The sequence below is a fragment of the Lepidochelys kempii genome, chromosome 2 (assembly GCF_965140285.1).
Source record: "Lepidochelys kempii isolate rLepKem1 chromosome 2, rLepKem1.hap1, whole genome shotgun sequence".
Classification (NCBI taxonomy): Eukaryota; Metazoa; Chordata; order Testudines; family Cheloniidae; genus Lepidochelys; species Lepidochelys kempii.
This window is the reverse complement of record NC_136381.1, coordinates 16951619-16978498: the sequence shown is the minus strand read 5'-3', so window position 1 is coordinate 16978498 and position 26880 is coordinate 16951619. Positions and strand designations below refer to the sequence as shown.

At 39.8% G+C, this 26880-nt stretch overlaps 1 protein-coding gene across 9 annotated transcripts in view; it reads left to right on the top strand.

Moving 5' to 3' along the window:
* EFR3A (EFR3 homolog A) overlaps positions 1-26880 on the top strand; it is a 189989-nt gene that overhangs the window by 148605 nt on the left and 14504 nt on the right. For all 9 annotated transcript variants that reach the window (XM_073330119.2, XM_073330113.2, XM_073330112.2 and 6 more), the window contains 9 exons: positions 1197-1311; positions 2540-2591; positions 6356-6528; positions 7856-7931; positions 10663-10824; positions 12018-12149; positions 13003-13070; positions 13841-13968; positions 26397-26485. In XM_073330119.2, the coding sequence (XP_073186220.1) occupies positions 1197-1311; positions 2540-2591; positions 6356-6528; positions 7856-7931; positions 10663-10824; positions 12018-12149; positions 13003-13070; positions 13841-13968; positions 26397-26485 (995 nt within the window). The remainder of the gene's footprint in view (positions 1-1196; positions 1312-2539; positions 2592-6355; positions 6529-7855; positions 7932-10662; positions 10825-12017; positions 12150-13002; positions 13071-13840; positions 13969-26396; positions 26486-26880) is intronic.

Genomic DNA, 26880 nt, shown 5'->3' with positions numbered 1-26880 from the left:
GGGAGCTGTCTTTTTACTTGTTAACTGGGCAAATAAGATTTCTGTCATTGAGGCACAATAAAAATGGAACTCTGTCACTTCTGCCGAGTCATATTGCTGATTAATATTGTGCTTCGGAAAAATACAAACAAAACCTATGGGTTTGTCTCTTACCTAAAACGTAACCTTTGAAATATAAAGCTGCTGTCTTAAATTCCCATATTTTTAATGTATGCTGTGTATCAGTCATATGTATACGATATCTATATGATATGAAAACCACCTGGGCATCACAGTATACATTAGTGAGATATGTTTTAATTGTTACTGCTTGAAAACTTGTTCAAAAATCAAACATAGCAGCAACAATGACACCTACTGGCCACTTGTATTTATTGGGTTACTGCAGTGTTTCCAAGAGACATAAAATCCTGTTTTAGCATTCACTTCTGTAAATAATTTCATTAGCATTTCTCTCTCTTTTCAGACATTCCTGTTACTTTAGTGCTATTTGTGTTGCTATGCATTTAATGAAAATTATTACTTTAAATTTCCCCCAATTATTTTGGTCTGATTCCCTCAAATGTTTGTTCAGCAGATTTGGAAAATTAATCTGTTTCTTAAATTTCTCTATACCTTAACCCTTACAACTGCAGTAACTATTTCTCAACTGCATTGTAAGACTCAACTTTGTCATGGTTTCAGAAATCTTTCTATCTCAAAAATTCAGATTTAACATAACTGCATTGTAGTTTGTAGGTGAAGAAAGAGCATAGTCATATTCTTGTAAGAGTTCTTCTTTGAGCACCCCATTCATGTTTAATAATAGCATAGGAAAGTGCAAAGGTAAGGAATTGAATTAAATTTCGTTCTAGCTTGGAAAATTTCCAGCTCCTGAATACTTTGTTACCTTGCAATTAATGTCAAATGCCCTGGTTTAAGTAGTATAATTACTCAGGAAAGATGAGATTAGAAAGTGTGTTGGGGGGAAGAGGGAGAATGAGGTAGTTGTGACAAGATGGTGTACAGTAATAGGCAGAGTTGCACAGATGAATACTCAGCTATCTATTACAGCTGTAATACAAAGTAGAACATTGCAAAAGGTACAGGAGACCCAGACAGAGTAGATATTTTATTCCTTTTTAATTACATTTATTAACCTCTGCAGTATAAAGAAAGTAGCCTGAAGTGTAATCTTTCTCTCCATTTTTATTTAGGGTTTTTTGGGAGCAATCTCCCGGATTACCAGCGGTCAGAGATTATGATGTTCGTTATGGGGAAGGTACCTGTTTTTGGGACATCCTCACATTTGCTGGATACAAGCCACCTTGGGTTTGTACTTTGTTGCTTTTTTTTTTTTTTTGAGCTTCTGAATATAAACTCTTTTCTGTTCTGAAGCCCTCCTAAAGTAGAACTTTTAAAAATTGGAATTTAAAACAACTCTTAGCTGCTAGGTTTCTATTCAATGTGATAGAGAAACAAGCCACACACAATGACAGCAGTATGAACCCAGCATCCAAAATGCAACTTTAATTACAGTTGATTGGAAAGCCCTACATATCATGCACTACAAAATTTCTGCTCTTCAAACTCATACAGGTGTTTCCAAAAATCAATGCACTTAATGTTCCATTAATTCCTTCCATTTTTAGGAAGTATGCTTTCTTAAGTCATGGAATTGTCTTCAGGCTACAAATTTTTAGTCAGCTGAATAATTCAGAAAGTTTTCTGCTTCATTCAATACTAATTGACTTTAAGATTAAGAAGGAGTCATGGTGGGAAAATTATGTTGAACTTGTTTTACTTCAGTTGGCTTATTTTTCATTTTAAAATCGGGTGGTCAACTTGGACACTTAAGGCCTGATTTTTTAGAAGTGCTGAGCAGCTACAATTCCATTTGAATTCATTGGAAGCCACAAGTGCTCAGCACTTCTGACATTTAGGCTCAAGTTCAGCACTTCCTATAAGGCAGTGGTCCCCAACACGGTGCCCGCGGGCGCCATGGCATTTATGTATGCCCACCATCAGGGCCAGCGCCAAGGAACAAAGAGGAGAGGAGCGCATCCGCCGGAGAAGCTGCTGCCAAAATGCCACCACTGCGCGCTTCCGTCGGAGAAGCTGACGCCGAAATGCCGCCAAGAAGCGTCGCTGCCCACCACGCTCTTCTGAAGGCATGAATGTGCTCTTGGCCACAGAAAGGTTGGGGACCACTGCTATAAGGAAACATTCAATATTGGGACACTTCTGAAATTTAGGCCCCTCTCTATTTACAGCATTGTTCAGTGTTACTTTGCATGTTCTTTGTGTTTAATTGCTTACTCAGTTGTGTGCCTTCCTGTAACTATCCTTTTGAAACAGTTTTTTAACCATTCATTTGTACCTCTTTTGTAGGTGTTTACCCTTTTCTTTTTTCAGTCAATCTTGTACCTTGGTCTCCTAGCTTGTTTTCTCTTGGCACACAAGAAGTGATTAAAAACAGTATTTGTGGTTGAATAATATTTTGAAGTTATCCAGAGAAATTGATTCAAGCTAACTTTTGAGTATCTTCCCCCGATTCTAGGGATTTGGGAACTAGGCGGATTCAGATCATGTTGCTGAGATCTTTACTTATGGTAAGCCTTATTTGTTAAATATATTTTCTAAAAGATTCTGTAGATAACTTATTCTGTAAATGCACTGAATTTTGATTCTAGTCAAATTATGAAATGTGGTATACATGTTCACACTACCAAGATATGTAGATATATAGAGTAAAATCACAGCTGCTCAAGCACAGGTGCTTTACAAGAAGCTCAGGAGTTAATCCTCCATTCCCACAGAGTAGTTCAGAGAATGTCTGTCATAATTGGGGCTGCAGGCCCAAAGAATACCAGGGAGTTGAAGTAGCTAGTTCTGCCAGCAGTGCTAGCAACCTCTAAGTGAAATATTTTTCCCTCTCCACCACTACGAGAGCTGTAATTTCTATACCCTTCTATGGTGTAGCAGTGGGCGCTTATTAAGCTCCCAGTGCCTCAGGAGGCATTATGGCTTAAAATGGCAAAGCACTTCAAGCATGATTACTCAGTTAGTGCCTCACCTCCCAAGCCTTCCTCATCTTCTTAAAAGGCATAATTAGAAATACTGATTTTTCACAAATACACTCTTTTAAACTTTAAAGTTTCTTCAGCCATTCAAATTACACTTAAATATGAAATTTACCAAATGCCCTGGGGCTCTAGGAAACATCTTATGAGTTTCAGTTGGTTTTAATAACTCATCACTGGTAGAAGAGGCAAAAAGTTTGTAGAGTGACTTAGATTGTGGTTTATAATAGGTTGCTATACAATAGGTAAGGCTCCGATTTTGTCACGGAAGTCACAGAATCCATGACTTCCAGAGACCTCCATGACTTCGGCTGCGGTGGCTGGGAGCTGCAGGGTCCCCCCACTGCCCACGATGACTGGGAGCTGCGGGGAACCCTGGGCTCCAGCAGCAGCAGGGGGTACCCCGCAGCTCCAAGACGGCGGTGCCACGTATTCTGCAGCTCCAAGCTGCCAGCGGTGATAGGGGGTACCCTGCTGCCCAGCTAGGGAGTGCGTTGTGGACACTCAGCAGTCCCCATGGCTGTTTTTAGTCAGTCAGGGACTGGTCATAGGCTTCTGTGAATTTTTCTTTATTGTCCATGACTGACTAAAAATATCCGTGACAAAAATCTTAGCCTTAATAATAGGTATACATACACTAAAAAGCCTACATATCTGTAACCCCAGAAAAACTTAGTTAATTCTACCATTTTATAGTCTGTGTATCGTCTATGGGATTTATTTAATTGAACAAATGAGAAAAGAGATTCAGTTCAAAATTAATTCAAAATTGGTCATTGAGAATCAATCCAGTGAGCAAATATATGTTCTTAGTATGTCTCAAACCTTTTTAAAAAACAAATGAGGAAGGGGAAATTCCAGATGTGGCATCATATTGACACCCTTCTGGTTCATCAGCTGGGTTGGAACCTTTAGATCAGGGGTGGGCAAACTTTTTAGCCTGAGAATCACATCTGGGTATAGAAATTGTATGGCAGGCCACGGATGCTCATGAAATTGGGGTTGGGTGGCTGAGGAGCTGAGACTCTGGAGGCGAATGCGATCCAGTGGGTACAGAGTCTTCTGCCCATTCCCCCCCCCCCCAAAGTTTAACCACTTTTACCCCCATCCTCTCCAAACTATTCCAGTCTTGTTTCCTCCCTTCTACTGACTCCTCATCCCAATCTCTAGTCATGAGACTTCTCATCCCAGCACCAGTCTCCTTGCCCAGCCAGTTCTAATCTCCCCTTTTATTTCCTTGTCTAAATCTCAGTCTCACCCTCCCACTCGCCTTGTCCAGTTTTTCCCTCCACGTGTTCCTTGTCTAATATCAGTCTCCTTCTTGCTCCCCAGCTCCTTGTCCCAGTCTCCCTTTCTGGCTCCTTGTCAAAATCTCTTTGCCAGCAATACCCTATTCTGCCCTCCACATCCTGGGTCATTGTCAGATCCATCCCCCACCCTGTTCTCTCCTCACCCCACAAACTCTTGTTCTCAGTCTCCTTGTCCAGCCAGTTCCAATCTACACCTCTTCCCCCAGCTCCCAGTCTCCTTGCCCAAAAACTGAGTCTCCCACCTGCAGCTCCCAGTCATTGAGTCACTTTGCATGATTGGTGCATCCACAGTCTGGTTGCATGTTGGATCTGTGAAGTGTTGGAGTTTGGATCCTGTGAGGATGGATTTTCAAAGGAGCTCACCTACCATTTAAGCACCTAGGATACCTACTACACAGCAATGGAAGCTTAGGGTTAGCAGGACTCGAGTCAGCTGACCCATGTCAGGGAACTCTGGGCTTGAGTGTCTACACTGGGTATAGGATTTTCTCAGTCATGCTCGAACCTAGGGCTCTTGCATCCACACTGCAATGCACAGACCTGAGTCAAAGTAACCCTGTCCCAGGGTGCCTAGCACCCCCATCACCCACCCACCCCAGTGTCGATACTCTAGCTCTACAAATGTGTTGCACTGTGGGAAAAGTTTACTGCCCACTCTGGTTCCTAACTCTGACAGTGCTATAAGGAGCACATACACTGTATAATTAGCTCCTTTGGTGGCTGACTCAGTAGAACGACTGCAGTTTGAGAAGGCTTTATACTGATTTACAAGCTAATCTGAGAATTGGGCTCTCCACCTTTAGACTGAGTCATGTTGGCAAGAAAATGCACACATGCACCTGTTCTGAGGATAATTAGGACACCAGTCTCCAGGGCTGTCAAACTAGTAAAAATGAAACTTCGCAATTCTTAATTTTTTTTAAATGGGATGTTCAATGAAGACGTTTTTGTTTGGTTTGTTTTTTATGTATTTTTGTCTGCTTTGAGGTTAGCTATGTATTTTCATTAAAACTATCTTGTTTTAATTTGCTAATATATTTCTGGGCTGAAATTTTCTGGGTCTGGTGTCTGCCCAAAATACCTTTTAAAAAAAAAAAAATTCAGCTGTTTGACTACACAGAGTGGGGGGGGAAAGTTTCATCATTTATTTTAAAACTGGTCAAGTTATAGGGTTTGAAAGTAGCACGTTTTGTATACGCAACACTTGCAATATGAATGTGTTCTTTTTTTACCAATTTTATAAGCAAAGAAAGGCTGTATTGCATCCGCACGTGTGGCTGGGCATGCTAGATAAGTCTACAAGGGAGAGCTTGTTGCATACGTGGTTCAGCTGTTAAGGGACAAATGGAATGAGGCAGGGCCCCTAACCTCATTCTTTAGATTGAATAATTAAAAACCTTCTGTACCTGGAGCATGTTTTTTCACTATTTTTATAATCGAATCTCATATTGTGTCCAGGAGCTTGAAATATAACATGTAGATGCTGATTCTGGAACTGCTTTCACACAGGCTGAGGGATCTGCCCACATGAATACAATTGTATGATAAGAGTTTTGAGGTTATGAGCCAAAGACAATTAGTCAATGGGGAATCTTTCCATTGATTTTAGTGAGAATTGGATCAGACCCTAAAAGAGGCAGACCTTTGCACAAACTGTTGCCTCATTCAGTGCACATCTTCCATGGGATAGGGCATTCCTGTAATATCCAGCTTAAGAAATATTTTTCTTTTTACGGGAGAGGGAGACCCAGAAATCCTAGTTTTTTTAAAAAATCCTCTTAAGATAATATTAAGGATGCATGAATAAGCAGTCAACTCAGGAAATTCCAAGTTAATTGCATTTACAAATGAACCTATCCCCCCCAAACACTTGAAAAAAATCTGCTCACTCAGAAATGGAGTGGGAGTTGAGAATTATTCTTATCTAGTAATGTAATAATAGTTTACAATGATACTGCTTATGTTCTCTTGAACAATGAACAGGTGACTTCAGGATATAATGCAAAGACTATTGCTGCTGCTCTTCCTGCCCCATTTCTTGATCCTTTATTGTCTCCTTCACTCATGGAAGACTCTGAACTAAGACAGCTGGTCTTGGAAATATTGCATAATCTTATTGATCGGCATGACAACAGAGCAAAACTTAGAGGAATAAGGTAGTGTTCTGGTCTTAATAGCTTCAGTTATAGTAATTGTTTCTAGTTTAATATCCAAATGCTAAAGTAATGCATGTAGTTAATTATATTTTTCAAAGCACAAACATTTTAATGCACTATTTTCCCAAGCTTTAAGTTGTTAGATATGGTTCCTTAAATACACAGCTTCCCATGTCTTATTATTTACTACGCATTTTAGTAACACTGTAGTCCACCTTGCCATAACAAAACTGGAAAACAGTTATATAGTTATATTGATTGAAGGACAGAGATGGTTCTGTCCAAGCCCTAATATATTATTTATTAAATGGAGGTTCTCAATAGTTGTTGGTTTAATTAAGTTTTTAATTGTATTTTTGCTTTGTAGAAGATAGTTTTTTTTTTTTGCTCTGTAAAATGCAACCTTCTGTTTGCGGCATAATTACTTTTGTTTCCTTCCTTTAAAACTGAAAATTGAATGTGATTGTTAAACATGGGTATAATTAAAATGGAAATTGCAAGAATGTTTTGAATAGCTCATATCATAGAATCCTAGAATATCAGGGTTTGTAGGGACCTCAGGAGGTCATCTAGTAGAACCCCCAACTAAATCATCCCAGCCAGGGCTTTGTCAAGCCTGACCTTAAAAACTTCTAAGGAAGGAGATTCCACCACCTCCCTAAGTAACACATTCCAGTGTTTCACTACCCTCCTAGTGAAAAAGTTTTTCCTAATATCCAACCTAAACCTCCCTCACTGCAACTTGAGACCATTACTCTTTGTTCTGTCATCAGCTACCACTGAGAACAGTCTAGGTCCATCCTCTTTGGAACCCCCTTTCCGGTAGTTGAAAGCAGCTATCAAATCCCCCCTCATTCTTCTCTTCCGCAGACTAAACAATCCCAGTTCCCTCAGCCTCTCCTCGTAAGTCATGTGTTCCAGTCCCCTACTCATTTTTGTTGCCCTCCGCTGGACTCTTTCCAATTTTTCCACATCCTTCTTGTAGTGTGGGGCCCAAAACTGGACACAGTACTCCAGATGAGGCCTCACCAATGTCGAATAGAGGGGAACGATCACGTTGCTCAGTCTGCTGGCAATGCCCCTACATATACATCCCAAAATGCCATTGGCCTTCTTGGCAACAAGGGCACACTGTTGACTTATATCCAGCTTCTCGTCCACTGTAACCCCTAGGTCCTTTTCTGCAGAACTGCTGCCTAGCCATTCGGTCCCTAGTCTTTAGCGGTGCATGGGATATATTACACAGCCTGTTTTTCCCCATACAACTTCCCTTAACAAATTATAAATAAGTTATTTTATTAAAATGACATACTTGTTGCCTTTGTAGAATAATACCAGATGTTTCTGATCTAAAGATAAAACGAGACAAAATTTCAAGGCAAGACGTGAGCTTCATGAAGAAGGTAATAGCATGAAACAGTTATCTTTTTCCTTTGAAGGAGCATGTAAAGTAACTGAATCATTAACTCATCTTTCTTTGCTGCAACATTTTCACATCAAATAAAAAAATCTCAATATAAAATTCTTTTATAATTTTTTTTTTAATTTATAGCACCTTAAAAGCAAGGTACTGAATCATTTCCGAGACAGTTCTATGCACTGAAGAATTTACAGCTTAATCTCTCATTCTGTGGGAATACTCGCATGCATGAAGTTAGGTACTTCGCAGAATCAGGGCTTTAACGACTTTAAGCCACGATCCTGAAGTAAGTTCCATACACCCAGAGTCATGTGGAGTACCAGTAACTTCAGTAAGGTCCTCCAATACAGATCTAATCCTCAGTGATTTTTTTTTTTTTTTAAAGACAACATTTGTAGCCCATAGGGCTAGCTTTAGCATTTTACTTCACTTATCAATAACACAAGGAACCTTCAGGCTGTATCCTGTAAGGCATTAGCTTAAACAGTTAGCGTAAGACTTTGAGGCCTATGAACTTTAGCATAGATAAGTGTCCTAACAGTCACCCCAAGTTTTGGGGAACTGGGCATAGTATGCTTAAGGGGAAGAGTTTGTACAAAATGGTACTTGGTAACCACAGGAACATTTAACTGTGGTACTAGGCTTGGATATTTCAGGATAGAAACGTTGGCAGATGCTTAACCACAAGCTTGCCTTGGCAACAAATTGACATATATGATGATGAGCTAAAATCATTAATATACTAACCTATAGGATAAGGACACACCAACATTATTATGGTGAGGAAGTTAGATAGGGACAAGGAAGGCTGGGCATTTGTCTGAATGTTCATGATAGTCCCATGGCCATATAAGAGGCCAGACCACCAAGTAAGGAGCATTCGGCCCACTGGACTCGTTTGGCATGCCGGGGCAGAGCAGGACTTTTATCTCTTTCCACCAGGTCCCCAGGAAGGGGTGTTAGTATATGTCAGGAATGGTACAAGATGTTACCTTAACTCTGTATTTTTGCTAATGTTTGTGGTTTGGAGCCATTGTGTCTTTACTATTATGCTAATAAAAGTGATTAAAGCTTTGCATTGCTCTCAGTGTAGATGTCATCATTGTGCACATCTGGGTTCCCAACCAGATAGTAAACTTGATGAGCTCGATTCTGTTGTGCCCGATTCTGGAATTAGAACCCTACAATCCCCAGCCAGCTCTTTCAATTGGTACTTAATTGGAAATCAATAATAATCAATAACCAGTAAAGAATCGGGCAACACATTCAAAATTGATTTGTGAAAAGCGGTGTATTGTGGTATCTTTTCAATTTCTCTTATTATTAAAGGAGTTATGCTTGTTTGTTTAAATAACTTCTCCCTATCAAACTTGCTTCTCATTATACCTTCACTGCAGGATCAGTCATAATTTTGTATCTAATGTCACAGTCTCTGTCTATAGATGTGTAATATCTTTGTTGCTGTATCTAGTCTGAGAGGGTGAATGACCTATGGAAAAAATAAAGAAAAAAATCCTAAACATATTTAAAGAAATCTTCATAATCTTTAGATTTTTGATCACATGCATTATTGGACACAAGATCTTAAAATTCAGTTTCGTTTAGGAGTATTAGCTTCTGAAATAAGGATGCAGACCCTAGTGTAGAGAAGTAATTTGCTGGTCAAACACTTATATGCAGTACTCCCATTGAGAAACATAAAACTAGTAATGTCTGCTAGCAGTGGTGTAGGAAATAATTTTCTAACAGAAGTTTTTCTAACTAGCATTGCAGTTGTTGAGATGCACATATTTGCTACCTAGAAATATCAGGCTCAATTAAGTTGCAGCAGCTTTGAAATAGTAAGCTGCCATTTGTAGAACAAAGGACTGAATCCATCCGGATCCCTGTAATTTTAAACCTTTATTTTAAACTTATATGCTAACTGATGTCAAATGATGTTAATACCTCTGCTACCTATACATTTGTTTATCACCTGCAAGGACATGTCAGGGCATTCCATAGAAAAGGAAAAAACCGTGAGCAGACAGTTGCATAAGCAATGGCCTTTCTAGATCATTCTTACTATACGTTCATTCTTTGCCTTGAAATAATAATTTCTTTAAAGAATAGATTTGGCTGATGCTTAGGACATTTCTTGAAAGTATAGATTGATAATTATAGACTCCTTCATTGTAATGTTACTCTGATTTGGTTTGCTCTTCAAAAGGATAAAAAGTATGATTTTCAAGTTTCAGAGTAACAATGTGTTATTTTCAAAAGAGACAGGCAATTGGGAGCCTAATTCTCACTGAAAGTCAATGGGATTTAAGCTCCTTAAGTGCCTTACTCACTTTTGAAAATGGGGCTTGGGCTTGTTAGTCACTTAGGCGTGTTTCAAAATTTTACCGAAGATCTATTTTTTCATTCTGTTCCCTCCCCGCATTTCCATAAACTGATGTAAATGTTCATTTTCGTGAATACTTCATGTCAATATAAAACCTGGCAGAGGACATATATGATTCTTGTATAATGTTGTGTATGACTTTTGTCTTTTAAACTATTTATGTAAGACTCAAAAGTGTGTTCACATAAAATGGCATATTACTCTAAAATTGCACTCAAGGTAGAAAGGTAGTGCTCTTTTGTTTAATAACCTGTTTTGGTGTATTTTAAAATAATCTTTATTGACAGTATCTTTTCAGTATTGAATGTCCCTTTTCTGCACTTTATAGCATGGCCAGCAGTTGTACAGACACATCTACTTAGGCTGTAAAGAAGAAGATAATGTCCAAAAGAATTTTGAGCTGCTCTACACTTCTCTAGCTCTTATAACAATCGAACTAGCCAATGAAGAAGTGGTTATTGACCTCATTCGATTGGCCATTGCTTTGCAGGTAAACTTCAGGAATGATATTTGGGTTAATCCGTTAATGGTATATTTATGGATATCTTTTATTGGACCAACTTCTGTTGGTGAAAGAAGCAAGTTTACACAGAACTCTTCTTCAGGTCTGGGAAAGGCAGCCAGAGTGTCTCCAGTAAATGCAAGCTGGAACAGCTTGATTTACATAAGTAGTTAACGCATGTTGCAAGAGACCATTCAAAGTGTAGTGACCAGTTAACACCTCTCCAGTCACAGGACAAAGGAGATTAGTGAGTTACAGATTGTTCTAATAAACCATAAATCCAGTCACTCTATAAGTAAATATAAATGAATATGAAAAGCTGAGTATTGAGATGATTTTAATTTGGGCTGGGTTTTTGCATATATTCAGAAACAGGAACCAAGATTTTCAAGGTAGAAATTTAAATATGTTGCATGAATACCAGCAGCTTCCCAGCATCTTTGAAAAACAGGCAACTAAATAAATGGCCTGTTTTTCAAATTGCTAAAATTTTGTCTGGGTCTCTTTTATTAAATGAAATAAGACTTTACTAAAAGGTTGCTAAATGCGGCAGGAAGGCAGTTTGATCTGGAAGAATGAACAGGGGTATGGATTCAACAGTTTAGATACCATGGTTATTGGAGCAGTAGAAGAATCTGGATAGAAATAAGTCCTGAGCTCTAATCCTGGCTTTTCCAGTGATTCATTATGTGGTCCTAAGCAAGTCACTTCACCTTTCTAACAGTTAACCACTTACCTCCAGAGAGGTGGGGAAGATTAAGGAGCTATTATGTATGGTTTTGATATGTTTTGCCTGTGACTCATGCAATATTTTGTCTGCTTTTAAGTGAAATTTATGTTTTTAAATAACATTCTAATTCCCTGGAAATGTTATATTTAGGATGGGAAGGGGTCGTATGGTGAAGACACAGGACTAGATGTCAAAAGACACTCTTCTCCATTTCAGCAGAGTTATTCATATCCTATGGGGATAGAGTTGAAATGGGTCCCTGGGCTTTGCTCTGCCATACTCATGGGGTAACGGGGTCCTTACATTCCCTTATGTTAGTTGTTCCCAGCTATAGAATGAGGCTATTGCTTACCTACTTCAAGAATGTTAAGACGCTGATTATGAAATATTCATGTAAATTCAGAATAACTTGTAAATGTTGGGCCACCTGATGTTTTCCTTTTTATTATAGGACATCGCCATCATTAATGAGGATAACTTGCCAATGTTCAACCGCTGTGGTGTCAAGGCATTGGTTGCAGCCTACCTCAACTTTCTAAGTCAGATGATTGCAGTCCCTGCCTTTTGCCAGCATGTCAGCAAGGTAGTATAAAATCAGTGGCTTTGATATTTAGCATGGCATTTCCTACACTACAACAATTAAATAACTTTTACTAAATGTTTCTTTTCTTTTTAGTATCTTTTAGCAACATGCTCGCTGATTTAAAGCTTAGAAAGACTACATGTAATAGGTAGAATATGTAGAGATTCTGTCATTATTGTAACACTTTCACCTTCTGAGCACACCCTTCTTTTTGCATAATTTGTGTTGTCATCATATCTGTTGCAATGGCCTCTCTAGTAGATGTATTAGTGGCTGCATTTCTTACTGCAGAACCTTGGGAATATGAAGCTGGACCCACTGTAAGATGATATTCAGCTCTCTCTCCAGAGACTCTGTATAGTAAGAACTAATGTCCATAATACATCTGTGCCTGTTAATACTACTACAGTGCAATCTCTGTCAGCTCAATGGGAATTGCATACTACCTTCAAGCTTGTACAGTTAATTTTCACCTCTTCTAGTGTAGCATTTTAATTTTGTTCACCTACATTACTTTTCATTATAATTGGAATTTTATATTTATTGGCCAGATCCTTGGCTAGTGTAAAACGTATAGCTCCATTGCCTTCAGAGAAGCCATACTGATTTATGCCAACTGAGAATCTAGCAGACAGTCTAAAATAAACAAAACAGTTATTTTAGATATTGGTTAGTTTAGGGGAAAATATATCTTAACCTGTTCAACCCAGTAATGTACCATTGTGGTGGCGTTTGCTATACAATATATGCAATATTCTATGTGCACAAATAAATATTAAATATGGAAGTATAAGAATGAAAAGTTTCATTCATTCACTCCAAGACCGCTTGCGTTACTTTGCTTGTTTTGCAGGTCATTGAAACACGAACTGTGGAAGCACCCTATTTTCTACCTGAAAACATCTTCAAGGACAAGCGCATGTACGTAGATACAAATATTTATAATAGAATGGATGAAGATGCGTTTTAACGTTCTCTTTATCGAGATTAAACAATTGTACACCATAGAGTAGCTTGAATCTATGGAGAAATGGCACAGAAAGGGTAATGATATACAAACTGGGGAAGAAAAAAGTAGTATTAAAGATAAGATGGGAAATCTCAATTTTAATTTCTTAATAAAAGGTTAGTCAGAAGTAAGTTGCATGTTGATGCTATAGCATCTGAGTAATATAAGGTATTTTATTTGTACTCTGTAACTTTAAAATGTAGCGTGGTATCCTAAACCCTTCAGAAGCGGAGACCCACATTTCATAATAGAATCGTTCTCTGCATCATCATTTTTCAAATCCATAAAAGATTACTGGGAAAGTTATTCTTGAATGTAAACTGATCTGTTTATTAGAAAATCTATTTCATTTGCAATTACTTTGAACTGGTGGATCAAAATGAGGCCAAGAATATTTTAGCAATTCCTAGACTAGGTGAAGAATAAACAGTGATGATTAAGTTCCAAATCGTATAGGTGTGTTGTGTTAAGGGGACTCATAATATTTTTTAAATGTACAGAGAAATTAGAGCTTTGAATATATCAGTTAATAACCAATTTAACTATGTTCCTTTTTGTCAAAACATCAACACTGACTCTTCTTTAGGTGGTAGTTGACTTCCAATATGATCTTGATTTATTTTATTACATGTATAGATCTGTATCAATAAATATTAATTGCTAAATATATATTATTTGACAGTCTTCCCAAATCTTTGGAGAAGCATGAAAAAAACTTGTTTTTCCTGACAAACAAGATTGCAGAATCATTAGGTGGCAGCGGATACAGTGTGGAAAGATTGTCAGTGCCGTATGTGCCCCAGGTAACAGGTAAGCAGTAATCAATTACATAAATGTTACAACAGCAGCTACTGAGAATTCATTTTTGCCTCATATCTAATCTGTCACCCACATCCAACCTATATGTAACTTGAATACTTTGCATCAACATTTTGTGGTAGTATAATTTCAGAAGTAAGAGTTTGTTCATGGTGTACTGTACAATATACAACACAGGATTTTAACTCCTAGAATTATTTTCTGCATCCTTTTAAAAAAAAAAAAGCCACAAAGAGGAAAGTTTTGACCTCACTTTGATTTTCATTATTTGTTAAATGAGATGGTAGTGCTTATTACTAACTTTCTGAAATTAATTTGAGCTTTAGTATTAAGTCAGTGTTGAATTTTTCTGTATACACATTCACTTGTTCACTAGATAAGTAATTGAACGCCAGTCCTGGTTCATAAATGTTCACTCTTTGACTGAATGTGGCCTGGGTTACTGGGCTCAGTCAAATTCTCAGTGGACCATGGGTTCACATAACAGAAATACTAGGAAAGGCAATGTGGTCTAATGGATAGAGCAGTGGACTGGAACTCAGTTGACATGGGTTCTATTCCTGCTGGGTGAACTTGGGCAAAATGCATTGCCTCTTTGCCTCAGTTTCTGTATATGTAAAAAGAGAATAATGAGGCTTATGTCCCTTAAAGTGCTTTGAGATGAACAAGATATATTTATTATGTTTGTCTCTAATTAGCACATTTTGTTGCCTTTTAATACTGGGAAGATGGATTGTGCTGTTGCTGATAAAATATCTCCATGTAGAAGCATTGTGGGAGCTTTTACCCTCCCCTATGTGCAAATAACTTTTCTGGTTGTGTTGCTAGAGAAAGTGATATCATGTTTTTGGTGTTTTGTTTTCCTATTCTTTTGCTTAGCAAAGAATTTTTTTTCTAGAGTTCTTGCTTCAAGGCCTGATATGTATATTTTGTGGATTTATACTATTGTAACTCTGGGTCATCTGGGGGATTAACCCCCAGGACCTCTCAAGATGAATTATAAACTTATGCAGCCTAAATTTAATGTTCCTACCTGGGAGATGTGGATCAGGTACAGAAGGGGACACAGTACACACTGAAGCAAGTTACAGAGGCCACAAAAGCTCTAATCTTATGAGAACCAGTCCCCCAACAAAACTGTTGACGGTGCCTTGGTTCTGCCATGAGTACTGTGGCAATGTAAATTCATTTAAGGTACCATAACGATGTACTAGGCACCAGGAGTCATAAAATGGTGCTCTCAGCACTTTCTGCTGCTAAGGTTGCATCTCACAGTAAGAGGGGAAAATTCCGTTATGTATGTGGAAACATTTCAATACCTTATACGTGTGGTGGTAACCTTTTTCACTATTTTTCAGATGCCAGATAGAATAATGTAACCCTTTACGTTAAAATTGAAGGACAATGTCAGGTGTCAGCAAAAGAAGCATTTGTTGTTTTCTTTTAAGAAGCTTCTTTTAAGAAGCCTTTAATTTCTTTGGGGTGGGAATGAAGAGAGGTTGCCTGATCTGAATTTCATGCAAAAAGTCCAAGTTCTTATATGAAACAAATCAATTTCTGTTTAGTAATCTTCACACAAATTGACATAAAGGGTGCTGATGTTTGGGTTACAGATGAGCTCATTAAATAAAGCAGATCTTTTTTTTTCTTAGATACCATGTAAAAAGTTAAAATGATTGTTACTAAATTCAAAAAGCACACGTATTTAGAAAGGGCATTTAAGCACATGAAGGCAGGAGGATTAAAGCACTTGCTTAACTGCTTTCCTTAATAGGGATGGATTTTCAGCACTTTACTACATCCGAGCCTGAATTAGTTGTTCATATGTACTTGAACGTAAGTTAGTTTCATTTAATGTTTTTGTGTTTTAATTTGATTATGCTCCTTTTTGCGGAAAAGTAATCTGAATGGGTTGCAAGCGCAATATGATTAGCGGGTTGAAAAATGGAATTCCCCGTACTGTGAGAGATGCTGAGATTTTGAATTTTGAATTTTCATTTCATCTCAAATTGGGACTAAAAGTTGAAATCTTGGAATTTTTTGTGAAATCAAATATGCTGAAATAATTCATTTTGATCTTCTCAAGAGATTCCAACTTTTAATTACCAGTATATTACAGTTTATAATAGAATAAAACGATAAAGTTAAAACAAAATGTTTTGCTAATTTTGCATCAAAAATTTCACTAGTTTGTACGTCCCTTTTAGGAGCGCTAGTGCCAATGTAGAATCCAGGCCTGTGTTTTCGCCTGAAATAGTATTTTGGGTTTTGCTTGCCTGTTTAATTTTTTTGATACACATACATTATTACTAATATGTGTGAACAAGGGGATTCTTACTAGTATGTGACAAAAATACTGGCTATGTTGCTTTTGTCTAAGCCAGATGGGCTTGTTAGTGTAATGGGAACCGATAAGAATAACTAAAGTGTTACTGGGCATGGGGGAAGTATAATATATGAGCGCACACTTGAAGACTGCCTCAACTCCTTATCTCAAGACAAGGTCAAGCAACCATTCGTGAGGGGCAAGAGGAAATTCGGGGGGGAGGGGGAGATAAAACACTAAAAGACCAGGGAACTGCCTGCCTCTGACCGTAGCACAACCTCATGCCTCACCCCCTGATGGGGTACAAAAGGGGTGGGATGAAGACCCCAGACTCTCAACCCCCCAAATGGAACATGATCATAAGTTGCAAGGGGTGGGACTGTGGGCGTGCATTTCAGGTATAATTGGGGACCTACCAAATTCATGGCCATGAAAAACGAGTCATGAACCATGAAACCTGGTCTCTCCCCATGAAATCTGGTCTTTTGTGTGCTTTTACCCTGTATATACAGATTTCACATGGAAGACCAGCATTTCTCAAATGGGTGGTCTTGACCAAAACAGAGTTGCAGAGGAGTTGCAAGCTTATTTTATAGGGATCGTGGTATTGCCATCCTTATTTCTGCGCTGCTCTAGGCAGCGATGCTGCCTTCAAAGCTGGGCAGACAGAGAGGAGCAGCTGTTGGCCAGTTGCCCCGCTCTAAAGGCAGCAGCGCAGAAGTAAGGGTGGCAGTACCATACCATGCCATCCTTACTTCTGTGCTGCTGCTGCTGATGGTGGCTCTGCCTTCGCAGCTGGGCTCTGAGCCAGCAGCCACCGCTCTCCAGCTGCCCAGCTCTGAAGGCAGCGCTGCCGCTTGCAGCAGGACAGAAGTAAGGGTAGCAGTACTGCAACTGTACGTACAAGAACCTTGCAAACCCCCCTCCCCAAAAAACCCTCCTTTTTGGGTCAGGACCCCTACAATTACAACACTGTGAAATTTCATATTTAAATAGCTGAAATTTACGATTTTAAAAATCCTATGACCGTGCACTTGACCAAAATGGACTGGGAATTTGGTAGGGCCCGAGGCATAATTACGCCTACTGAGGAGGGGGAAGACGGAATACTGGGAAACAAGGCTTTGCGGCGTCAGAGTTATGGGACACGTGCTTGCTGAAAATTAACCCCGATAAACATTGTATTGCCTGCGCTTCAGACTTCTAGTCTTCTGCTTTCTATCTGCCTGACAAGAACCAGGGAAGAGGGTAAAGGAAAAGCCTTCTAACTGTCCCTGTGAAACATTTTGATTTAGCTGAATAATTTCCAACAGGAAAATCTTTAATGGGAGTTATTGAGCTACTTAAATATTTAAATGCTAAGGGAAGCTTTTGAAAATATATGTGGTAACAACTACTGACTTTTTTCTTCAGTGCATTACTTTTCTTAATTGTCTTTACAAAGCCCTGTTCTGGTGATAAAAATAAGAAGCTGGAGGAAGTGAGTGTTTCGAACCTAAAGAGGAGTGTTGTGGGATAAGACCAAAGCTCTTTTATCTGTCTGTTTTCATGCCAATATTGGAGAGAGTTTTATTAACATATTTCTTATCCGAGCAGTAGAATTTCTGGGTTTTTTCTGGGGGGTGGTTCTGTATCTTTTGCTTTATAGCTGATTCTTAAACATAATTTTTTATTCTCATTCTTGTTTTGTTAATTTAGCTCTATTTCCATCAGGCAAAAAGCCTCATAAATGCAGACGCAAATCAAAAGGTAAATCTGAACCATAGGTCTGCCTGCCCTCCTCATAGCTATCGTGTGTGGATAGGACATACCCCACCAAACAACTGCTTTTAGAAGATCTTTAGATAAATAAGCAAGAAATTCTGTTGTGCATAGTTTTAATTTCTTTTCCTCCTGTTTGGCTGCCTCAGTCCTCATGCTGTAACTAGTTTTGTAGCTGTAATTTTATCAGGTTTCCCTTTGTTTTTATTCTTGGACTTTGAATTCTAAAATGTGGTGGTTTCCTTTCCTTTCCTTTTCCCAAAGATTTAATAGCTTCATAAATATCAGTTTTGTAACTGTTCCAAGTGCTTCCTCGTAATCATATCTCAGGTACTCCATGGAAGCTGCAGCAAGATGCCAGACCTCTTCTGCACTACAGTGCAGCAATAATGTAAATACTGTGGCAAATTTTAAAATGGATATTTTTATTGAAAAATACAATCAAATCGCTAGTTCCTGTTTGTTTTCATATTAAATTCAATTTATTTTCACCTTGTTCCAAATTTGTGTTATGCCACAGGTTTTTGTATTGAAAATGCATAATTGTGACATTCATGACCTTCAGGATGCCTACTTTTACATGACAATTTGACTGAGGCACAGAAAGATCCTTCAGTTCACAATGGTGGAATGCCACTTTCAGTACACAGTGCTTCCATTCAGTTTCTCTCCTTCCCCCCTGGGTTTTTACCAAATGTGTGGTCGTTGTTGTGGCATTTCTCAGGAAGAAGAGAATTCACATCCTCTCATATCTCGACTACTGTCATATGTCTTCATTCTCTAGACAGACTGGTTTGTCTCCCTCCACTGGTCCTAGTCTCCTTGCAGAGCTGGACATGTCCACAGAATGTTTTCCAAAGCATTTCTTTTGTCCAGCTTTCACCAACCAAGTCAGCTGTTAGTGATGGCTCACTGATGGGTTAAGGAGTGCACCTGTGGTCACTGAAACTACAGGGACTGTGGTTGGTGCAGGCAGCCACACTCCATATCAATTTGCTGTATCTTTGGGTTATCCACAATGCCTCTCACATTTTTTAGTACTATATCAGAGACTCAGTGTTTCGCATACTTACAATACCACTGCAACGTATGATGTGAACGAACAAGGGGGAACACAATCAAGGTTGCTCTGACTATAGGTGATCTGTGCATGGCAGTTCTGCATCAAGGAGAGCGTTACTTTGACAGCCGTAGTGATAACATCCGCAAGGAGTGTGTGTGAGTTGCAGACTTTGATGGCAGAGTCTCCTTATAGACGGGGGCAGCAGCAGCGTGCCATGAAAAATCCTGCCCGGCCCGGCTGGGACCGCTCTTCTTCGCCTCCCTCGGGGACAAGGGGCAGGGGCCAGAAGCTTGGTCCTGCCAGCTCCCCTGCCTCTTCCCGCAGTGTGCTGGGTTCCTGCCCCTCCTCCTCCTCCTCTCAGTCCCTCCCTGCCCGCCAATCAGCTGATGGCTCTTGTGAGGGGGGGGTGGAGGAGCGGGGTCAGCTGCTCCCAGCGGAGGCAGAGAAGAAGCGGGGAAAGGGCCTTGGAGAAGGAAACGGGTGGAAACGGGGTATACCCCCTCCAGTCCTCTGCCGTGAGCACCCCACAACCCCACCCCACACCCCCAGCCCTCTGCCCTGAGCCCTGCAGCCCTGCACGCACCCCAGGTCCCTGCCCTGAGCCCTATACCCCCCTCACACACACCCAGCCTCTGCTTGACTCCTTCACTGCCCCCATGACTCCAGCCCTGACACTGGCACCCCCACACATACCCAGGCCCCCCACACCCCATGCCCTGACACCTGTACCTGCCTCACAGGCCCCCAGCCCTCTGCCCTGACTCTTGCACCCCCCGCACATACCCAGCCCCCACACACCCCATGCACCCCCCACATCCTGACTCTCGCACCCCCAACACCCCCACCCTGAGCACCAAACAGGAGCTCCTGCACCCCTCCACCCACATTCCCACCTGCACCCCTCCCACCAAATGGGAGCAGCCCAGGTAAGCTCTCCACACCCAAACCTCCTGCCCCAACCCTGAGCCCCCTCCCTCATTCTAGCTCCTGGCCAGACCCTACACCCCAGCCCCCAGCCTGCTCCTTCACCCCCAGCCCTGTGCTCAGTGCACTCCCACCCTCAGCTCAGTGCTGAGAGAGCAGAAGAGAATGGGCCAGAACCAGGGAGAAGGTAGGTACCCACTGTATGTGGGCAGGGCCAGGACCCCAGACCGGCAGTGGGCTGAGCAGGTCCAGCAGCCAGGATCCCGGCTGGCAGGAGCCAGCAGATGGAACCCCTGAGCGGCAGCGGGCTGAGCCTCTCAGCCCACTGCCTGTCTGGGGTCCCGGCCGCCGGTCCCGCACAACCCGCTGCGGTTTTGGGGTTCTGGCTGCCGGCCCCTTGCCAGCTGGGGTCCCGGCCGCAGGCCCCGCTCAGCACGCTGCTGGCCTAGGTGAACAGAACCCCAGACCAGCAGTGGGCTGAGCGGGCCGGCAGCATAAGATCAACATTTTAATTTAATTTTAAATGACGCTTCTTAAACATTTTGAAAACCTTGTTTATTTTACAGTACAACACAGTACAAGTACAGCTTTTATAGAGAGAGACCAACCTTCTAAAAAACATTAAAATGTATTATCGGCACGATAAACCTTAAATTAAAGTGAATAAATGAAGACTTGGCACACCACTTCTGAAAGGTTGCCAACCCCTGTTATAGATAGTTCTCCAGGGACAAAGTGACTTTTCGACCACACCCAAAATTTTTGACTAAAGTGGTCTCTGTTCCATTAGAACCAGTATATTTACCTGTTTTTTCCTAAGTCGCATTCATCTCTGGAGGAGCAGCGTTTCCATATCTTAGATGTCAAACTTGTCTAGCCTTTCATCTGGACATATCTGGAATATGCGGCTGCATCTACTTGAAGAAGAAGAAACAACGCTTACTTACTGTAACTGTGGTTCATCGAGGTAGGATGCAGATTTGCATTCCATGGCCAACCCTCTGTCCCCTGCGTATTGGAATCTTGTGTCCACGCATTCAGTGCAAAAGAACTGAGGGAGGGTCGGGGAGGTGCCACCTCATATAGCCAGAGGAGGGTCTATGGAGCACAAGCACTCTCCCTCCACACAGCCCGCCCCCCCCTCAATGTACTGCTAGGTAAATTTGTCCAGCTCCAGTGCACTGGGCACACATGCGCCTAGGGGGAATATTCATCTGTATCACATCTCAAAGAACCACAGTCTTGTAAATAAATATTTCTTGTCTTTCCTCCTCATTGAGTAAATGGGCCTACTCTGTCCTTGATCTTCCTCTTTCTTCACATGATTTGTAATGTTTTCTTGTTAACTTTTATGTCTCTAGCTATTTAATTTTGTTTTTGCCTTGGCCTTTCTAATTCTTTCTAATTCTTTCTAATTCTGTTCCTACATACTTGTTATTTTTTTTAATATTCATCCTTCATTATTTGACCTAGTTTCCACTTTTTGTATGACTCTTTTGTGTTTCAGGTCATTGAAGATCTCCTGATTAAGCCAGAGTGGTCTCTTACCATGCTTCCTATCTTTTCTGTGCATTGGGATAATTTACTCTTGTGCCCTTAATAAAATTTACTCTTGTACCCTTTTAAAACCTGCCAGCTCTTCTGAACACTTTTCTCTTAGACTTGCTTCTTACGGGATCTTGCCTACCAGTTCTCTGAGTTCAGTTAGGTCTGCCCTGTAGAAATCCATTGTCTTTTTCTGCTGTTTTCCCTCCTACCATTTCGTAGAATCATGAACTCTTATCATTTCATGATCACTTTCACCTAAGCTGCCTTCCACCTTCAGATTCTCAGCTAGTTCCTCTCTGTTTGTCAGAATCAAATCTAGAATAGCCACTCTCCTACTCACTTTCTCCACTTCTGTAATTATAAGTCTCCAGTGCATTCCCAGAACTCATTGCATAATCTGCCCTGCTGTATTTTCTCAACAGATGTCTGAGTAGTTGAACTCCCCCATCACTACCAAGTCTAGTGTTTTGGATGATTTTGGTAGTTGTTTGGAAAAAGCCTCATCAACTCTTCTTCCTGGTTAGGTGGTCTGTAGTAGACACCTGCCATTACATCATCTTTGTTTTTTATCCTTATTCTGAGACTTTCAACAGGTCTGCCTCCCACTTCTATCTTTTGTTCATAGTAAAAACTTTGAGGATGACAGCTATAATTCAAACATGGATCACTAGCTTTGTATCCTGCTTTTGATTAATAGTTTCCTCTGTCTTGCAGTGGAGGCCTTTGAATTGCCTAGTGGTAAAGAAAGACTAGAGCTGCTGTCTTTCTGAAATGTTCAGCATATTTATATATGTGGTAGACCATCTAGCACCTTGTTTGCCAGGCCTTGTCCTTCTGCGCAGTAGGATTCAGACAGAATGAAGGCAGAGTGGTTTCCTGTGAAAAATCTTTTTTTGGTAAAATGCACTATTTTGCCTTTTGGAGAATGTAGTATTAATCTTCTAATACAGAGTGTCGAGTTCTGAAATTGTGTCTTATGTTACTGAAACAGAGGGTGACCAACTTTAAGGACTCGGAAAAAATCTGATGCTCATTTATGCTACAATAAGGACCCCTTATGCTGTTCTTAAAGTGGGTGTAAAAAGTGATTTTATTTATTTTGAATCAGCGTATTGTAAAGCAAAGTAGAGGAGCCTTAATGGAAATGAGAAGCAGGCACTGTGTCACTTGATTAAGCATGTTATCGCCCATGTAAATCTCACTCCCTCTATTTAACAGATCACATTTTGAGAGAAACTGGGCATTTGGGCACTGGGTCTTTATGTAGAAAAGGAAAAATCGATGCTGTAGGAAGCTGTTCCAAACTTTGGAACCCTGGAGGAGATTAATTAGTGGGCAGAATACAGGTTATGAGGTCAGAGAGAATTCATTTTTTTCACTACCCTTTTAAAACTGTTTGGATTTAAAATTTTAGATCTTTGTTTAATAGTAGATCCATATTTTGTAACTACTCAGACACCATTATATAGTCTGAACAATGAGTTGTCACAATAATGGCTCACTTTCACCCAATGTTCATAAAAAAATAATTTCCTATCATCTATAAAGATTCTTGTCTAAAATTTGTTGCAGACGTCATGTCCTTGAAAGTAAGGAGTTTCATACTGGTCTCTTGTTTGAGGCTGATCACGTTGGATAATCTGTCTATATAAATTGGTTAATAATCAAAACCATGATGGTATTGTATAAAAACCCAGCTGAAAGTGCACATGTCTGGCAGCAACACAACACCTTGACTAACCAGAAAGCTCCAAAGGGCCCATATGATACTTAACACACAGGTATGAGCTTCCTTTTCCTAGTCAACAAAATATTCTTCTGAGTGCAATCACCTTGTTTTCCTAGTATGTCAGATTAAAGTGTGTCAAAATGAGGGAGGCATCTGTACACATATAACCGTGCTGAATCCAATGTAGGACAAAAAGTATGTGTATAATGTACCTATGTGGATTATAGATAAGGCAGCAAGGTGGCAGCAAAGATGCAATTTTGTCTTGCATTTATTTCTTATAGTCAGCATGCTTTATGCTCCCCCAAAATTCCTATACGTTCTTTGGGTGTCATATGGAACGAGTAGAAAGTAACAAGTCTGCATCACAAAATTAAAGATGAGCCAGGTTCTCCAAAATACCTTTACCAATGTGGAGTATCTCTGGCAACCATATTAAAATACATCTCCAGCTGTATTTCAGAGCACGGGTAATAGTAAATTATTAGCTAAATTAGTCCTGATACCTGTAATCTGTGTGGAAGCCTCAGGCTGTTTTGTCTACTGTCTCCCCTGTGTTTTGTTCTTCATTCTGTCCTTTTTATGCTATAAAACTAATCCTATTTTATTTTTAAGACTGTATTGAACCATATTTCTTGTTTGTCTGAAGAGACAGGAAGAAATTCAAAGCTATTGAAAGGAGTGCTTGAGTATGTGCTTTGGTACTACAACATTGTTTGCAAAGGAAAATGAGATGAATGTAGAAAAGTAGAAAATTAAATGAATAGGTGGGGAAAATAACAAATTCAACACTCAAGAAATGTAGTAAGTCTCAGGCCTAGTATTCAGAACCTTGAGCCAGCATGGGTTGGGGAAGCATCTCATGTTGCTCAAACATGTGGTCAATTAAGGAGTAATAATGGTGGGGAATTCAGAAATTGAGGTCCTCTGTATGTGATGTGTGGGATTCAGAGCTCTACTAGGGATGTGGAGGATCTCCCTTGTCATACATTAATACGTCTTTGCCAAGTGACTATTGCATGGCCTTTGTTTAATAGGTTGGTGTTGATAGGCCTCAGGTTTCCGCATAATAATTTGCACGCTTGTCGGCAATCTTAGAAGAAGTCAACAATTGAATGAGTCATGAAGTCTGAGCTAACTTCTTCTGTAGAATTGGTCCTTTTAGAACAGGGTCGAGGGACTTCAGCCAGAGCAACACAAGGAAGATTGTGGCAGCCAATGATATAACTCTTCCATGCATAAATCTAGAGGGCTTTAATTTTCCATTCACCAGCTTCCACAAGCACTTCTTCTTATAAAAATTTGGAACAAGATATGAGTAGGTAAGTAATTGCCCATGCCCTGTGTCCCAGCTATGCTGTCACATTACAAGACTCATGGGAAGGAGTGGAGGAGAATGGAAAATCAAATCAAATGTATAGCAGAACACTGAGTCAGATTTGGCATGGAGTCCTGAATGTTCCCTATGAAATGTAATTCCGCTGCTCCCTCTAGCATTAATGAAACTACCGTACTCTTAACCAAAAGTGTAATCAGTCTTGCATTCCAAAAAATTTTGCAGGCAGTTAAACTTTCAAAAGTGTTTCTTGATGCAATAATAAGAAAGGAGGGAAATGGGTTGTGTAACCAAACAGGGAACCTATGTTATAAACTAAGTTATGTCCAGCAAATTATGTCCAGATGACTGGAGGATAGCTAATGTAACTCCGATTTATTTTTTATTTTTTTTAAAAGCTCCAGAGACAATCCTGGCTATTACAGGCCAGTAAACCTAACTTCAGTACCAAGCAAATTAGTTGAAACTTTAGTAAACAACAGAATTACCAGAGCACATCTGCTCAACATGCAGCGGCAGTTGAAAAAGCTAACAGACTATTAGGAACCATTCAGAAAGGGTTAGAAAATAAGACAGTAAATGTCATAATGCCACTATATAAATACATGGTACTCCCAAATCTTGAATACAGTGTGTAATTCTGGTCACCCAATCTCAAAAAAAGATATATTAGACTTGGCAAAAGTAGACAGAAGGGCAGCAAAAATGCTTTGTGGTATGGAACAACTTCTATCTGATGAAATATTAAAAAGACTAGGACTGTTCATCTTAGAAAAGAGATATTAAAGAGGTATATGATAGAGGTTGATTAAAATCATGAATGATGTGGAGAAAGTGAATATGGAAGTGTTATTTACCCCTTCATGTAATACAAGCACTAGGGGTCTCCCAATGAAATTAATAAGCTGCAGTTTTAAAGAAACATGAAGAAGTACTTCTTCACACAATATGCGGTCAAAATGTGGAACTTGCTGCACAGGGATGTTGTGAAGGCCAAAAGTATAACTGGGTTCCAAACATAATTAGATAAACTCATGCAGAATAGGTCCATCAATAGCTACTAGCCAAGATGGTCAATGATGCAACCCAATGCTCTTGGGGTATCTAAGCTTCTAATTCCCAGAAGCTGGGACTGGACAACAGAGGATGTATCACTCAATTATTGCCCTGTTCTGTTCATTCCTCTGAGGCATCTGGCATTGGCCACTGTCCGAAAACAGGATACTGTGCTAGATGGACCATTGGTCTGACCCAGCCTGGCCATTCTTACACTCTTATGTTCATCAGATCAGTGGCAGCAGGGGAAGAAGGAATATTTCTCCTCCCACACTGTTCCTTTCTGCAAAGAGCCATCTGAACCATCTGTGGAAGAGCTTTTTTGTGTTTCAAAACATCTCCAAACTAAGGCCTAAAAACATGAATTTTAAATTACAAACAACTCTTCAGAATTCAACTTTTGTGGTCTAGAAGTGTAGAATGTAATGTGATGGTATTACATGGCTGTTATAGTTCTTAACTTGTGTGACACTTAGAAGAATTTTAAGATCACTAATACATAAGGCAACTTTGTCATATTTTTCACAAATATCCTACTGATAAAATAGATGAACTTGGCTAAAGTAGGTAGGGGAAAACAAATCCACACCTATGTGAGGAAACATTCCTTTGTGAGGAATTTGCTTATTTTTTTAATCACTGATACAGAAAATGAAAGAATGTTATTTTTGTCTAGATGAAGATAGACTATCCAGAAGGAAGAGCATTGTGGACACTGTATCTATTCAGGTGGATATTCTGCCTGGCAACAACACGGAGGATAAGGTATGTGAAAAACAAGGTATCCTAGGAAGTATCTCTTGCATAAAGAGACAACCTACAGAATGAAACTTTTCCAGAGAAGCTCTTACAAAATCTTTTGTCTTGTATCTCTTATTTTGTAACTCTTCAGAAGTAGAGATTTTTATTATCTCATTTATTGATGCTGAGGTACACTACAGTATTTGAGTTATTTTTGACCATTAATATAGGCTACTGTTTCAGTGAAGCTTTTAGTTACCTTTCAGCCAGGGTAACATATTGAGAGAATGCTAATTATATGCTAAATTTCTGTGTAATATATTATGAGACATTATATCTTAACTGAGTAAGATACAGGTAACTCCAAATATTTAACTTGATGTCCCTGAACATATACTAAGGGAACTGAACACAGGAAG